Source organism: Bison bison, unplaced genomic scaffold (genome assembly GCF_000754665.1).
Source record: "Bison bison bison isolate TAMUID 2011002044 unplaced genomic scaffold, Bison_UMD1.0 scf7180017864471, whole genome shotgun sequence".
NCBI classification, from domain to species: Eukaryota; Metazoa; Chordata; class Mammalia; order Artiodactyla; family Bovidae; genus Bison; species Bison bison.
In genome coordinates this window covers 3,867,442-3,882,512 of record NW_011495032.1, presented here as the reverse complement: position 1 = coordinate 3,882,512, position 15,071 = coordinate 3,867,442, and the positions used below count along the sequence as shown (strand labels likewise).

General features: G+C 37.7%; 1 protein-coding gene across 1 annotated transcript in view; it reads right to left on the bottom strand.

The window, feature by feature from the left end:
* Nucleotides 1–1,539: 1,539 nt before the first annotated feature.
* INSIG2 (insulin induced gene 2) overlaps nt 1,540–15,071 on the bottom strand; it is a 22,341-nt gene continuing 8,809 nt past the window's right edge. The window contains exons 3-6 of the mRNA XM_010860779.1: nt 8,101–8,225; nt 4,887–5,053; nt 4,607–4,706; nt 1,540–3,316 (exon numbers count right to left, since the gene is read on the bottom strand). Of these exons, the coding sequence (XP_010859081.1) occupies nt 3,275–3,316; nt 4,607–4,706; nt 4,887–5,053; nt 8,101–8,225 (434 nt within the window). The 3' untranslated portion in view covers nt 1,540–3,274. The remainder of the gene's footprint in view (nt 3,317–4,606; nt 4,707–4,886; nt 5,054–8,100; nt 8,226–15,071) is intronic.

Genomic DNA, 15,071 nt, shown 5'->3' with positions numbered 1-15,071 from the left:
TCCACCATTCTTTCAAAGTTCTCTAGTTGCCGCAGCTACCCTCACTCAACAAATGACAGTACATCATCAGTGTTAGTCACTCAGTCACGTCCAACTCTTTGAGACCCCATGGACTGTAGCCTGCCAGGTTCGTCTGGCCATAGAATTCTCCAGGCAAGAATACTGGAGTGGGTAGCCATTTTCTTCTGCAGGGGATCTTCCCAACCCAGGGATCAAACCCGAGTCTCCTGCATTGCAGGCAGACTCCTTACTGTCTGAGCCACCAGGGAAACACCATATGATCAGGCTTTTCTCAAATATATTTTGTGAGTTATTAGTATACAATGATACACTCTAAATGTTAAGGTAAAATAGGTTAGAAAAAAACTATTTGTCAACATAGAACAATAAGGTATTACTTCCTGTTCTTACGAAGTCAATTATTCCTTTCAATTGCACTTCATCCTACCAGTTACCATGCCTGAAATTCCCTCCTATTTTGGCTTCCAGATCACTCTTCTGTTTTCCTTCCCACTTCTGACCACAACCCTTTCATCTCCTTCACCAGCTTTCTGCCCACAGGCCAGTATGCCTCAGATCTCCTTCTTTTCACTGTAACATGCTCCCTAGGTGATCTCATCCACTCCTACAGCTGCATTTATTTTTACCATCTGAGCTACTAGGGAAGTACCAAATAACCTCAAGGATAAAGGGAAATTCATGAAAAAGCTCTTGGAAAGACAAGACAGATTACCTACAAAGGGAAGAAAATTACACTAATAGGAGACTTGTCATCTGCAACATTAGATGATGGAAGACAAGTTAAAAAAAGTCTTCAAAATGGTGGGACTGGGGGGAGACTGAACCTAGATTCTATGGCCTGCTAAACTGCTCTTCAAGAATGACTTTTTCATACACACAAAGCTAAGACTCTACTATTCATGGACCATCACTTGCAGAATTACCTTACAAAGAACATTATGTCATTATCCATGAGCCAAAAGACTAGAGAAGTATTTAATGATGTTGACCCAATCTGGATTTCCCCTAGATGTGTGAAACAGATGCACCACAGAGAGGACTCAATGACCTCAATGAGGGTAAAGTAGTTCAGTGCAAACAAATAAAGATTATAACAGTATGACCAGGGTTCTTGCTAGTTAATTTTAACTATTTGCTTGCGCTTTCATAGAATTTTAAGTTTCAGTTTTCAACTAGTCAACATTTGACACTTTAAATAATAAATGCCAGGAAGCACTGCCTATACATTCGTATTAAAATACATTTACCATCTTCTTCCGTTGCCAAGAAAAAAATATATTTATCAAAATATCAAAACAATATTATTTTTGTCAGAAACACCTTTTCTTGTTTTCTAGGTGATAGGAAAATAATTCAAGAACTTAAAGTAATAATCATTCAGTTCCTGTAATACTAATACTAGTTTCCTTCACTTTTCTTAATAAATTCAACCATACATGTTAAATTTTATTAAATTAATCCTCAGTAGTAAAATTCTAAGATTAACCACAAAGAAGAAAAAAAGACTCTTAACCAAGATGATAATTATGTATTTAATACATCTTGCTTTAAACAGCAATTTCCAAAGTAAACACATCATAGGCCTTATAACTTATTAAAGATTTATAGTGCTTACAAAGTTGATTCTAAAAATATACCTTATTTGTTCTAAATGAATAACATTATCTGGAAGATAGAATAATAAATTATAGTAGCATGTTTACCACCACTACTGTTAAGATTGTGTACATATATTCAATATGAAATCAGGATTTTCATACTTTCAGCCTTAAAACATAAGAGCAGATTAAAGTTTGGCATATAAGATCTCAGTCTGATAGCGATGGTTTTAAAATAAAAAATGAAAAAATATCTAGTTGACATTACAAGAGCAGCACATGCACACACACACACACACACACATATACATTCTCTCCCTCATTCAATCCAACCTATACAGCCACATACAAACAAAAACACACACGCTTCCAGAGTAAGCAGAAGATTTTGCCTTTGTGGATCAGATAAATGCCATCTATTTCAAAAAATATAAAAATTGGAGAAAAAAGTTAACTAAGAGTATGTTTAAATCATACTTCAAAGGCTCCAGCTGTTGGAAAGATATGCATGAAACTATTATTGGGATCTTTAATGTGCACAGTATGCCATCCCAATTCAGTCTTAAATAATACATTCCTGAACTGTTCAGTAATGAGCACATGAATACATAGGACACCATGTGCCCATCCACTCCCCAGATGGCAATCCACTGACAATAAATCATATGATGCAGCCCAGCTCAAATGGTTTACTTTATAGAATCCAATAGATTATAGAACCCAAGAGGATTAGAAACTTCACTTGGACCTGTTTGGGATTTCTTATACATTCCATGTACAAAAGTAGTAGAATACTACATTGTAATTGACAGTTAATATTACTTAACACTGTGGCACTGCAGAAGGTCTTTTTGTATTTCTAAAGCATATTTATTCCAGTTAAATTATTCAGTGGTCCCTACTTTTAATTTCTAGATTTAGACTCAAAACAATTTAATGCTGATAAACTCTCCTGCTTGTCACTTTTCACCTCCAGTAAAATTGGTCAAAACAAAAAATTACTCTGAACTCTCTTTAGTAATTCAGGTTTGCAAATATCCCGTGGAAGTTCTTTTTCATCATATATTTAAACACCCTCGAGACGACATTAAAATAGAAACTAACCACACATTAGGGCACCCATAACTCACACTGCTGTAATTAGAAAAATAAAAAGGCACAACAGTAAGTGAAAGAGAATATACCAGCTTTCCATTTGCTTTTTTTTTTTTTTGGCTTTCCTCACATTTTATTTCATCAACTTTATAAATTGTTCAAAGCACTCTTATAGTCTGCATGACGGTAACAGAATTATTTTGGCACATCAACACTGTGATATGATATACGGTATACCTAAAAAATTAATTTAAAAATGTCATCTATTAACATGTTTTTTAATATAGCATATATATATTTTACAGTTATTTAAGTCAAATACATAAAGGCTTGTACTTGATTTACAGATGAAGCAATCACAGATTGCAGTAACATATGTATGTGTGTATATATATATGTGTATGTATGTGTGTATGTGTGTGTGTATATATACACACACACCAATCAACGGAAAAACTGCATCCTGGCAATTTTATAGTCCGAAGTTTTGTTGGTCTATCTATCATTTGCATGCCTTTTTCATCTTGCTTTTCTGTACAAAAGATATATTTCTGCCTTCTTCATTCTTGATGAGATTTTTCTGCAATAACTTTACATTCATACTGTAAAAATTAAAAGGTTAAAGGTTAACAGAGTAAGTTGATTTTGAATAGCAATTTCCATATAAACTAAAAAGGTCTAAATGTAATAGTTTATTAGCATATGCCCACTGTATTCCCCAAAGAATCCGAGAGTTGCACAACTATTAGGATTAAATGACCATTATGATAGGAAAAAAGAAATGCCACATTCTAGAGGCAGAGCCAAAAGCAGGAAAAAATGAGATTTCTGCATTACAAGCAAATGACAACAGTATATAATTTAGATAATATAAAAGGAGGCAAAATATACTTCTTTGTGGACTCACTAAGGCATACAAGCAAAGGAAACATCACGCACTTAAGGACAGGACTGATACCATAAATTCAGATATTTTTTCAAATAACTTTAAAATTGAAAAGAAAAAATCTACTATATTAGCAAAAGCTTCAAATCAAAACAATAGTTTAGAAATCAGATCAGATCAGATCAGATCAGTCGCTCAGTCGTGTCCGACTCTTTGCAACCCCATGAATCGCAGCACGCCAGGCCTCCCTGTCCATCACCAACTCCCGGAGTTCACTCAAACTCATGTCCATCAAGTCGGTGATGCCATCCAACCATCTCATCCTCTGTCGTCCCCTTCTCCTCTTGCCCCCAATCCCTCCCAGCATCAGAGTCTTTTCCAATGAGTCAACTCTTTGCATGAGGTGGCCAAAGTACTGGAGTTTCAGCTTTAGCATCATTCCTTCAGCTATACAAATGTATACCCATAATTCAAAATAAAGTAAACCAATGGATTTAGGATAACTGGGAGGTTAGGTTACCAAATCTAGCATTGTAAACCACTCAATTCTCTCAGGTGGCTAAAATGGTAAAAGTGACAGCACTTATTCATGAAAGTGCTGTGGCATCTGAATGCTACTCCTTTTGACTTGACATCTATGGCTGGGCTTATCAACAGTGTCCTTTTCCTTCTTAATTAAAGTGATCAAACATCTTGATTTGCTGAAATAGTCCTAATTTATATCTATGGTAGCAACATTATTATAAATAGTGCCTCTTCTCACTTTCAAAACTGTTCCTTTTTTATGGAGTAGAACTGTATAGAGGAGTAAAATAATTAGTAAAAATTGGAGGATAAATCATCTCACCTATCAGTAACATATTTTAGATTTTCTATCCAGAGGTTCTTTGTATTTTTTAATACACTTGTGATTAAATTCTTCCAAGTGATTTATTCCACTGCCCTTTGGAGAAAATTTATCTTACATCTCAAAAACAGAAAGGTGACTAAATAAGCATGAGCTTACCATTGCCAGTTGTCGACCAATGTTTCCCATTGTTATGCCTCCAGCAAAAAATATACATGGTAACCAAGAACGAACATAGAGAAAATCTGGAGATGTATATCTAGAATAACAGAAAAATTTTTAACAAGTCACAAAGGAAGTAAGTACAATGACAGTACTAAGATAATTACAATGGAAATAAGTTACTCTGAAAATTAAAGTGGCTAATGCAATTTTAAAATCTCAATTCTGAATTCACTTTTCATTATTTTAGGATAAAAGCACCAAAAAGGATACTTACTGATAAACACCATTATAGACTAGCAGCTGAGTGACCACAGTTGCCAAGAAAGCAATTCCTACTCCAAGGCCAAAACCACTTCTAGATCTATCAAAAGTCCACCACAATCCAATGGATAGTGCAGCCAGTGTGAGAGACAACTGTATGTTGTTATCAAAATCCACTTTCTGAGATCAGTGTTAAAGAGTCATCTTAAAATTTGTAACCAAATAATATCATCTGTTCATTTTTCTAAAATAAGAGATGTTAATGTTAAGACTAGAGTGCATTCAACTTTTTAATACAATGTACAAGACTAGAGAGGATTAAAACTATGATGGCATGATACTTCACTAATAGATCTTACTGATGTGACATGCAATCTCTCCAAAAAATAGCACAGTATATACATTTCCAATTATCAGATCAGACCCATTATTTAAGAAATGCTTTCTTTGCAAAAAATGTAACTGGAAGCTTCAAAATACAAATATTGCTAAAGGCACACACTTTTGCTAAAATGGAAACCACTATTACTTCTCAAACAGGTTTAGAATTGTTTGAGAATCATACAGGAACTTGAAAATAGAAGAGCTGACAGCTATTTAACAGGGTACCACAGTCTCTATATGATTTACTGACAGACACATTTTATAATAATGCAGTTCAGAAACAAGAGTACCAAGGACACACTATCCCTTTCTATTATGTCAACTGTTCTAGTTTTAATTTGTTGAGGAGAAAGCCTTGAAGTGAACATTATCTTCCAACCTGCCAAGCTATTTTGGTTCCTGAGACTTTCTGGTATAGGACAAATGATATTTTATTTCCGTCACCTACTTAAGCATCTATTCACAAATATACAGCCCTTTTCTACTCCAAAATCTCTGGGCAAAATGAAGCTTTATAAATTCAATTTTCTAATTTCTTTGCCAGAGGATTACACTAAAGGAATTAATTTCAAATATCATTAAAAGGGCATTATCTATATCCCAAAGGCCACATCTTGGCTCTATATTCAGCTCCCCAGAGGAGACTACATATCTTGCCAAACTAACTGGCCATGCTGCAACTACAGAAAAGAGAGAACAAGCTCCAAAAATGCATATAAAACCATTTTCCACTTCCTTTAACACCACGCTGTATACCACCATCCCCCCTCTCCCACCCAACCAGCGGGTACCCTGAACACCCAGCCTTCTTATGTCTCAGCAGTCAAGGACCACTCAAAATCAGTCCTTGTTTAGGCTTGATTTATAAAGAAACCTATAGTCTATGGGTATGCTTTCTGAAAAAGCTTTTATTCTTTAGAGGCTTTTAAACCTCCAACTCCAAAAAAATGCTTGAGTTCTCTGATTTCTCTATGTAATAAACACTCTTGTAATGAGTGGAGTTCAACATTAACTGGTTCTATCTTTGCTAACTAAATTAACTTTGTTACAAGAGGCAAAGCAAAATAAGGAGACTTCCAGGGAACAGGTAAAAACATGAATCAAAAATATTATAATGTGACTTTCTAAAGTCTAAGCAACCTAATATTAAGTCTGTGTTATAAAATTTGTAAACATTTTGGATTTTGCTTAAAGGATGAACAGAACAGGTGAGATGGTTATATTTAAGGATTTCATTTAGCGAGGAAGAAAAGAACCACCAAAGCAAAGAATTTAAAATAGACATGTAAATCTTTTAAATTCCAGAAAAGGTTATTTAAATTTCTCAACTTAAAAAGAACCGAACTGTCTACAATAGAAAGGTCTAATCCAGCAGACAGAGATGAATTTACACACTTGTAGGGCTCCTGGGTCAGAAAAGCAAAGTTCCTAGACGCACCAGGATCTCTAGGGTCTGGACTCGGCTCTGGCACAGCCTTGCAGTATGAATTACTTAGCCAAGTACCGAATCTCTAGAGCTTTCCCTTCTCTTATCTGAATAAACAAAACATGGAACTAGAGATTTCTAAGTTTTCCTCCCGATATAATATTCATGAGTCTGTCTTTCTAAAGCCCTCCTAACCACTAGATTTGTTTGTTATAAAATCCTAATTCTCAAAGATTTCACAAAACTAAACATGTTGAGAAACTCTTTTAAGACAAAAAGAAAGGGAAAAACCAAAAATAAGTGCCACTGAGGCATTTTCCAGTGGCTTCACAGCTCTCCAAGAACCAGCACAACTGGGAACAGAAAGATAAGATGTGTTTTCAGAATCTAGGACTCGGCTTCTTTCCTTGGTTCCTCTTCTCTAGCTTCTCCCAATCACCTTCACACTTTCTGTTAAGAGACACTGGAATCTCCTTGCCCCATGACACATCCTCTCTTCAGCTAACTGAGCCCAGCACAGAGTTTCAAGAGGAAGCCTCACAGTCTGAGTCATAGGTCTCTTTACTTCCACCTTCTAAGCCATATCTTCTAGAAAAGGGAAGACTGAACTAGCATTTCCCAGATCCTCTTCTACAGAGGGAAATCAGGGACAGGGGTTCAGGTAGGAGGCAGAGAGGATGACAGGATCAAAACCTTTTGAGGGCAAAAGCTTTTGTTCTTGGGGGCACATCTTTTTCTGGGGAGAGGGTAGAAGGCAGAGGAGAGATGGGAAATAGAGGTTACTTTATCCTTCAAGCCAGAACATTATGAAAACACTCATGAATCAGTAAATTAAAATGTCAGAATCCTTAAAATGATTAAACTTTAAGAATATATAACTTAGGAAAAAGAATTTCTTTTTCAACACAGGTCTATATTGGCTACTTCTACTTCTGCCCTTTTTAAGAACATTTATGTGGTTTGTGGGTGTTGATTAACACCAACAAATGACAGTCTTTAAAAAAAAGAAACTATATATACATATACATATATATATATTTCAAATTAAAAAAAACAAAAACAAAAAAAAAAAACTAGTACCTGAAGTCACCACATGTCCTTACCAGCAAATCTCAAATAAAGAAAGAAAAGAAATTCCTTTGAAAATGTACCTGTTTCAATGTTAGAGTTAGCAAAACTAGATGGAAATAATGAAGTAACCTAATTTAAAGAAAAATAGGGAAATTTTTTTTTAACGTACAAAGTTTCTGAGTGATTGAAGTGAAAGGCTGGACCCCACACTGTACTTGCGTATTCTTTTTATGACTAAGTGGGTGTATCACAATTCGACAACAGTGAGGTTGCAAGGGTCTGCTTAACCTTTGGTTTCTCGGAAGCTGCCTTGTTATTACGCATCTCATCACAGCAGAAAGGATACAGCGCTGGCGTGATTTATACCAACAAAGACGGCTACACACCGCATCACACTGGACCATTCTCTTTTAAACTTATGTGGTTCTCCTAGATGCCTGTCAATGCAGGGGTATAATAACCCAATCACAGCTGTGGGGGAGAAAAGCAAAAAATTAAGTCATTTCCAATGGTTAAGCTAAGGGTCACAACAACCATCATAAGCATTTGAAAGATTCTCTAGAAAAGCTTTTCAATTTACTTAACATTAATCATTGATACTATAAACTTACCTCCCAAAAGAAAAAAAAAAGTGAGGATAACACCACTGAAGACAGTACTGTAAATGATTACAACAGCAGTCTCAATTACAACAGGCAAAACAGTATTTCATTGTATGATTCAGAATTCAACAGACTGGACTAGAGATGAGTCGCACCACGTTTCTACTACTAATATCTCTGAGACTTGGAAACCATCAAACCAGTTAGCAGTTAAGTAATATTCTTTTTAAGCTATATACCCATGCAACATGCCATGAAATGACACAAACCTAAAGAGAAGCTTGAAGTGTAAACACGTACAAGCTCATCACACACATACTACTAGATGGATATGGCTATACTGCTATATGGAGGATCCTGTCCCCTCATCTAATGTCTTGTCCTGACACTCCCTTCCAACCTGGCCCTCTAATGAGACTCTAGATCAGCCTGTCAAAGCAGGGAAACTTGCAACAGAAATCTATCATAAGACTCATTCTGCAGAGGAAAAATGGAGAAAACATGGTATATGGAATCACATGTTTTCAGTAAAAACTGAAATTCACTGTTAAAAAGATCAGAAGAAATCATTTTAGAATATTTCTTCATTTTGCAAAGAACATATTGAAAGCTAACAGTGCAATTAATTATGAGTAATTCAATTTTTAACTTAAATCCTTGTTAAACCTCAACATTTTACTCATTTGGTAGGAGAGGATTTAAAATGCTAAATTACTCATTAAAAAAAAAAAAAAGAGTATTTCATGAACCAAAACATTTTTCAACAAGTTATGAATAAAATATACTTCTACAGACTAAATTTAATAGGAAATATCTGGGCAGCTTTAGTTTGATAATCTTCCTAAAAACAGAATGTTTACGCTGCCATTTGGCAATAAAAACACAACTGTCACACTGGTTGAAAAGTATGCTTAAAATGTCCAGTATTTCCTACAATGAATCATGAAATTATGGTACCCAAACCTAAGTAACCAAAGGGTTAGAAGCCCTTGCCTGGGCTGGTACTGGTTAGCTCTAGCTCACAAACAATGCATTCTATCTTCAAAGAAAAATAAAATCAACTAATATAAAAAAATCACAAGCTAGCAGACAAATGGAACAGCATAGCAAACAGGCCATATGGCCACCATGCCATCTGGATTTGAGATGTTGCAATGAAATATACATTTTCTAATCCACAAAACTGAATGGGCTCTTCCGATTAGGCTTTTGCTGAGGATAAATGGTTCACAGACCATCAAGACATTAGCAACACATTTCCCCAATGCAGAGTTCCAACAACTACTAGTAAATTTTAAAGTTTCAAATTATATTCCTATTTAAAAGGTTCTGCTCTAATATCCCGTGAGACTGACAGCATTTCCAAATTTCTACAAAGTTAAAGTGGCAACAAGCATGCCTAACAGCTGAAATATATCTGAATGAATATTACCTCTTTTTTTGTTCTCAAGGGGTCATGAAACTAGCAGCTCAATGTGTCGGTCCTTGCTCTTGCTCCCTCTTCCCTTCCTTTGCCTGTTGCTGAGGATATCAACTAAGATCAGGCATTTCAAGTCAATTTTCCTCAGCAGCTGATGCCATAGGTAGAGAATTATCACATAGAGAGTACTGACATGTGTGGGCAAAGATATAAATAAGTAAAATTGACTATATTTTTATGCATGTGATGTCAGACTCACAAGTGAGAGACAACTGAGGAGAGAAAGCAAAAACACAAAAAGAAATTTAAACTGCCACGCTGCCAACCTTGGGATTTGCCAATAAAAATCAAATCCATCGAGTCTGCATGGTTCTTGGATGCTCACTGAGAGGGAGAATTCGAGGGAGCTTGTCACTTCCCATTAAATGTCTTTTTTCTTTCCTTTAAATAAAGGCTTGGCAGAGTCTGAGAGCAAAATCTACAGTGCAGGAAGGCAGCACTGTTGAGAGCTCAGCAGAAATCTGTCTGGTCTTCTTGTCCTCTTCCTCCAGTTTCTTATTTTAACACGAGAGACTAAAAATCATGCCTGTGTAAAACCATATGCAAACACAGTCCTGCTTAATCAGATGGTTCTCTGCAGCAAAAATCACATTTCTTGAGGTATATTTCAGTTATTTCCCAGTAACTAATTGTAGGCTACCAAGACCAAAAACAAGAGAAGTTTGTAAAACATCAAGTCATTATTTTTCATGGTAATGTGTTTAATGCAGCACTCCACTAAAATAAAAAGTTAAGTTAAACATTTTTCAAGGAAAGGGAGCTGAACAAGCACAACCATGGAATGAGATATACTTTCATGAAGAACTATGACAGGCTGAGCAATGTGTTCATCTAACAAGATGAAGCAGAACCCACAATGTGTCTGGTTCTTCATATTTGCTGGGGATTTAAAAAGGGTAAACGAGTAAGACGTGACTCAGTCCCAAAGTGACCACAGAAACAATTTGATCAAGTAACGTCTTACGGGCAGCACTGCTGCTGCTGCTGCTAAGTCGCTTCAGTCGAGTCCAACTCTGTGCAACCCCATAGATGGCAGCCCACCAGGCTCCCCCGTCCCTGGGATTCTCCAGGCAAGAACACTGGAGTCGGTTGCCATTTCCTTCTCCAATGTATGAAAGTGAAAGTGAAAGTGAAGTCGTGTCTGACTTTTAGCGACTCCATGGACTGCAGCCCACCAGGCTCCTCCATTCATGGGATTTTCCAGGCAAGAGTACTGGAGTGGGGTGCCATTGCCTTCTCTGAGGGGCAGCACTAACAGGGCCCAAAGGTCCCGTCTTTCCTGCCGTATGCCAAGGGGAGGAGGGTGTAAACCTGTTAGGAGAGTAACACAGAAGAGGTGACCCTTAAGGCAGAGTGTTCAGTGGCTGAATGGTCTGTAAAGGGCTTTCTAATCAAAGGGAAGCATCTGAGGAAAAGCACAGACAACAGAAAATTCCTGGTATCATCTGGAAACTGGTAACTTTAGGCAGAAAGAGTTTTAGAGTCCAGAAATTCTCTGAGAAGGATACAAGCTGGCAGGGGCCATGTGCCAAGTCACATTAGTCGTGTCTGACTCTTTGCGACTCATGGACTGTAGCCTGCCAGTCCATGGGATTCTCCAGGCAAGAATACTGGAGTGGGTTACCATACCCCCTTCTAGGGGATCTTCCCAATCCAGGAATGGAACCCATGTCTCTTATGTCCCTGCACTGGTAGGCAGATTCTTTACCACTAGCGCCACAGGTGGTAGAAAGCCTGTGGAAAGCATACAGGCCATACAAAGAGACTTTTCCCACAGTCACTGGGAAAATAACACCCTCACACTTGTGCCAGATAGAGGGACAAACGTTCTTCCAGTAGTGAGGGGCTAACACAGGACAGGAAAGGAGGGGCTTGGGGGGACGAGGGAGACAAAATCCAAGGCAGAAAAACAAAATGACTGAAAATTCCAAGCAGAGCGGTTGAGGGCCTAGACCGAGATGAGGCAAGGGAGAGATGGAAAACTTGGAAACCCAATGTGGGTCATGAGAGAGAAAGGAGGAGCCTTGTAAGGCTCTCCAGTAACTGGGTGACTGACTGCATGGGCCAACAGAAAAGATGTTTGTTTTGCATTTTTAAATCAGATATTCACTTCATAGGCACAGACACAGTCTAGTTACTAATGATTTGTCAGTCAAGTTCTCCAGTTATTTTAGCCACATAATCTTTTTTCCTATTTTTTCTTCAGAAATACTCCTTTGTAGCTCTCAACCACATTCAAGAGGTTCTTAACTCCAATTCTAACGCTCTGTGCAAGTTAAAAAAGTTAACCAACTTGAAATACTGCCCATTACTAAACTGAAAACAGAGAACCTGGAAAAGGAGAATGGGATCCAAAGGAGTTTACCAGGGTTCTCTACTAGCTGCCCCTCCCGAAGCACCACTAGTGAATTTCTCAGAACAGGGTTTACATGTACAAAGTGGTGATTTTGGAGATGCTCCAGAAGGTAGCTGCTCAGTCTACAGATATTTATTGGACAGAAAAATCAAAGGATAATTATCAGTTTTTCTGATCTGAGATGATAAGAGCCAAGAGAACTTTGAAAATGCACAGCAACATATATACACAAAAACATATACATACCATATATACACATAAACTGTACACACTGTTTCTCACAGCATTTACCTTTTTTAAACACTTTCCCTAAAATTGGAGCTGGGGTGTGGGGGAGGCAGCAATTACGTAAGAATCTATTTTCCATCTATGGCAGCTTGCACGCACCTGATATCCTTGTCCCTACCTACTAAACACCATGACCTAACCAACACCATCAAGTGTGGACTTAACTGGAATCTCTCCTTTCATTTGCCTGGGCACCTCATGGAATGTACCACTTTCAGAAGAAACACTTAAGCAAGAAGTGTAAATGTAAATACTCCACATGAAATGATATGAGGTTAAGCTGGCAACTGGGACAAGCTAGTGGTTGGGAAAAGGTAGGAAAGTAGGAACAGGGTGACTGAAATGTAGCATTAACATTAGAAATTTTCCTTCCTAAATGTGAGTTTGTGGCAAAAGTGCCCACATCACAGGGAGAGATGTACTCCCTGCTCCCTCCAGTAAGGGAGGCGCAACGGAACCTCAGTCCGGTTCTCCTGCCCTTTCCCAGAAGGTGCAGCATAGGCCGGTGTACTGTAGGCCACTGTACCTTCAGGCCAGGCACTGAGTCTGGAAAGTTCAGAGAGGCACCCAGAGAGGGGAGGAAGAGTGGCTCCCTCTGTGCCTTTCCCCAGCATGTGATGATGTGATGTCATGTGGCCACACCACTCCCTGCTCTGGAACCCTGAGCTCACTGATACCCTCTCCTGTTTCTTCATCCCCTCAAAATAGGCACAATGCAAACATCTCATTCCCAAGGTTGCCCTACAGATCCCTGTGATTAAGGGACAGACCAAAACATTAAGACACTCAATAAAACAAGGGTTTTCCTCCCCCGCTGCTCCTTTGTCTATTCTGGAAAGACACACTCTTCTAAGTCCTGAAAAGCTTCTACTGTACAGGGACAGCAGCTCTGCTACAGGAGAAAATAAAGAAGTAGAAAAAGTTGTTGGGAAAGCTTTTTTCTTCTGAATGTAAATGAAAGAAAAGAAAACACATGAGGACTGGTAGATACTGAATACAACAGAGAATAATAAAATACAATTTATGCTTTTTTCCTTTGTCTATTTGAACTGTCAACTGTTCTCTCAGAGAATAGCAGCAGCCCTGGGGAAATGAAGAATCATAACCTTTACAAGTTCTCTTTTAAGGTAAATACTGTAATAGTGAGACATCAGTATATAAACCATGCTTAAACCTTACCACAAAAATGCCTTTCCATCCACACAATGGGATTATGTAAATGTCCAATAAGTTTCACAATAGCATTTTAAAAATATCTCACACCTAACTCCTCACCCTTGGCCCTCTAGCTGTAGGACATAAATCAAGGAAGATCTACATTATATTGAAAGGTAGTGATATATATTAAGTGTGAGATACCAAACGGACATTCATAAAATAATGAATTCTCTTCTACCCATGTGGCTTTCTTCTACATCTATTACTTTATTACATATAGTAGTATAATCTATTGGTCTCACTAGAAAAAGCCAAAGAGCTATCCATTATAGAAGTGCAGCATCAATACAGTATTCTGAAATGCTCCACTTTATCCAATATACATTGCCCATGAAGAGAGATCTAAACTAATAGAATAATGATTTTAATCGAAGACAATCTGCCTTACTTCTCTTTTAAGAATTTATTATTCTGAAAGTATATCTAAAAACAAGATATAAAGAGAAAAAACATACAAAAATCTAAAAGATAACATGAGGCTTTAAATTTGTATAAAATTATAGTCAACCCTTGAACAACATTGAGGCTTAAAGGCACCAACCCTCTGTATAAGTGAAAATACGCCTGTAACTTTACAGTTCGCCCTCTGTATACACAGTTCTGCACCTGCAGATTCAACCAAGCTCAGACTGTGTGATACACATTTAAAAAAAAAACAACCCCACACATAACCCTTCACACTTGTGCTGTTCAAGGATCAACTGTCTTCCATTTTTCAAGTTTTCATTTACTTTAAAAACTGGACGATAACATACATCAAAACCTTAAAACCAGTGTCACCAAAATAATTTCAAATAAATTTATATGAGGTGGGTTGAAGAAAGAACAAAATTAAGAGGTTAAAAGCCTCATCCTCAAGAGAATCAAGACTGTTTTTAGGACTGAATTTTTAAAGGTCATATGGGTCAGTCACATAGAAATCAGACACAAACGAATAAGAACTCTATGATTCCATTTATACTAAATTCTAGAACAGGTGAAAATAATCCAGATTCAGCCTGAGGCTGGTGGTAGGCTGCAAAAGGGCACAAGAGAATTTAGAGGGCACTAGAAATGCCTGGAAAATCCCATGGGCGGAGGAGCCTGGTGGGCTGCAGTCCACGGGGTCGCTAAGAGTAGGACACGACTGAGCGATTTCCCTTTCACTTTTCACTTTCATGCATTGGAAAAGGAAATGGCAACGCGCTCCAGTGTTCTTGCCTGGAGAATCCCAGGGACAGGGGAGCCTGGTGTGCTTCCGTCTATGGGGTCGCCCAGAGTCGGACACGACTGAAGCAACTTAGCAGCAGCAGCAGCAGAAATGTTCTATTGGAGAAGGTAATGGCACCCCACTCCAGTACTCTTGCCTGGAAAATCCCATGGACGGAGGAGCC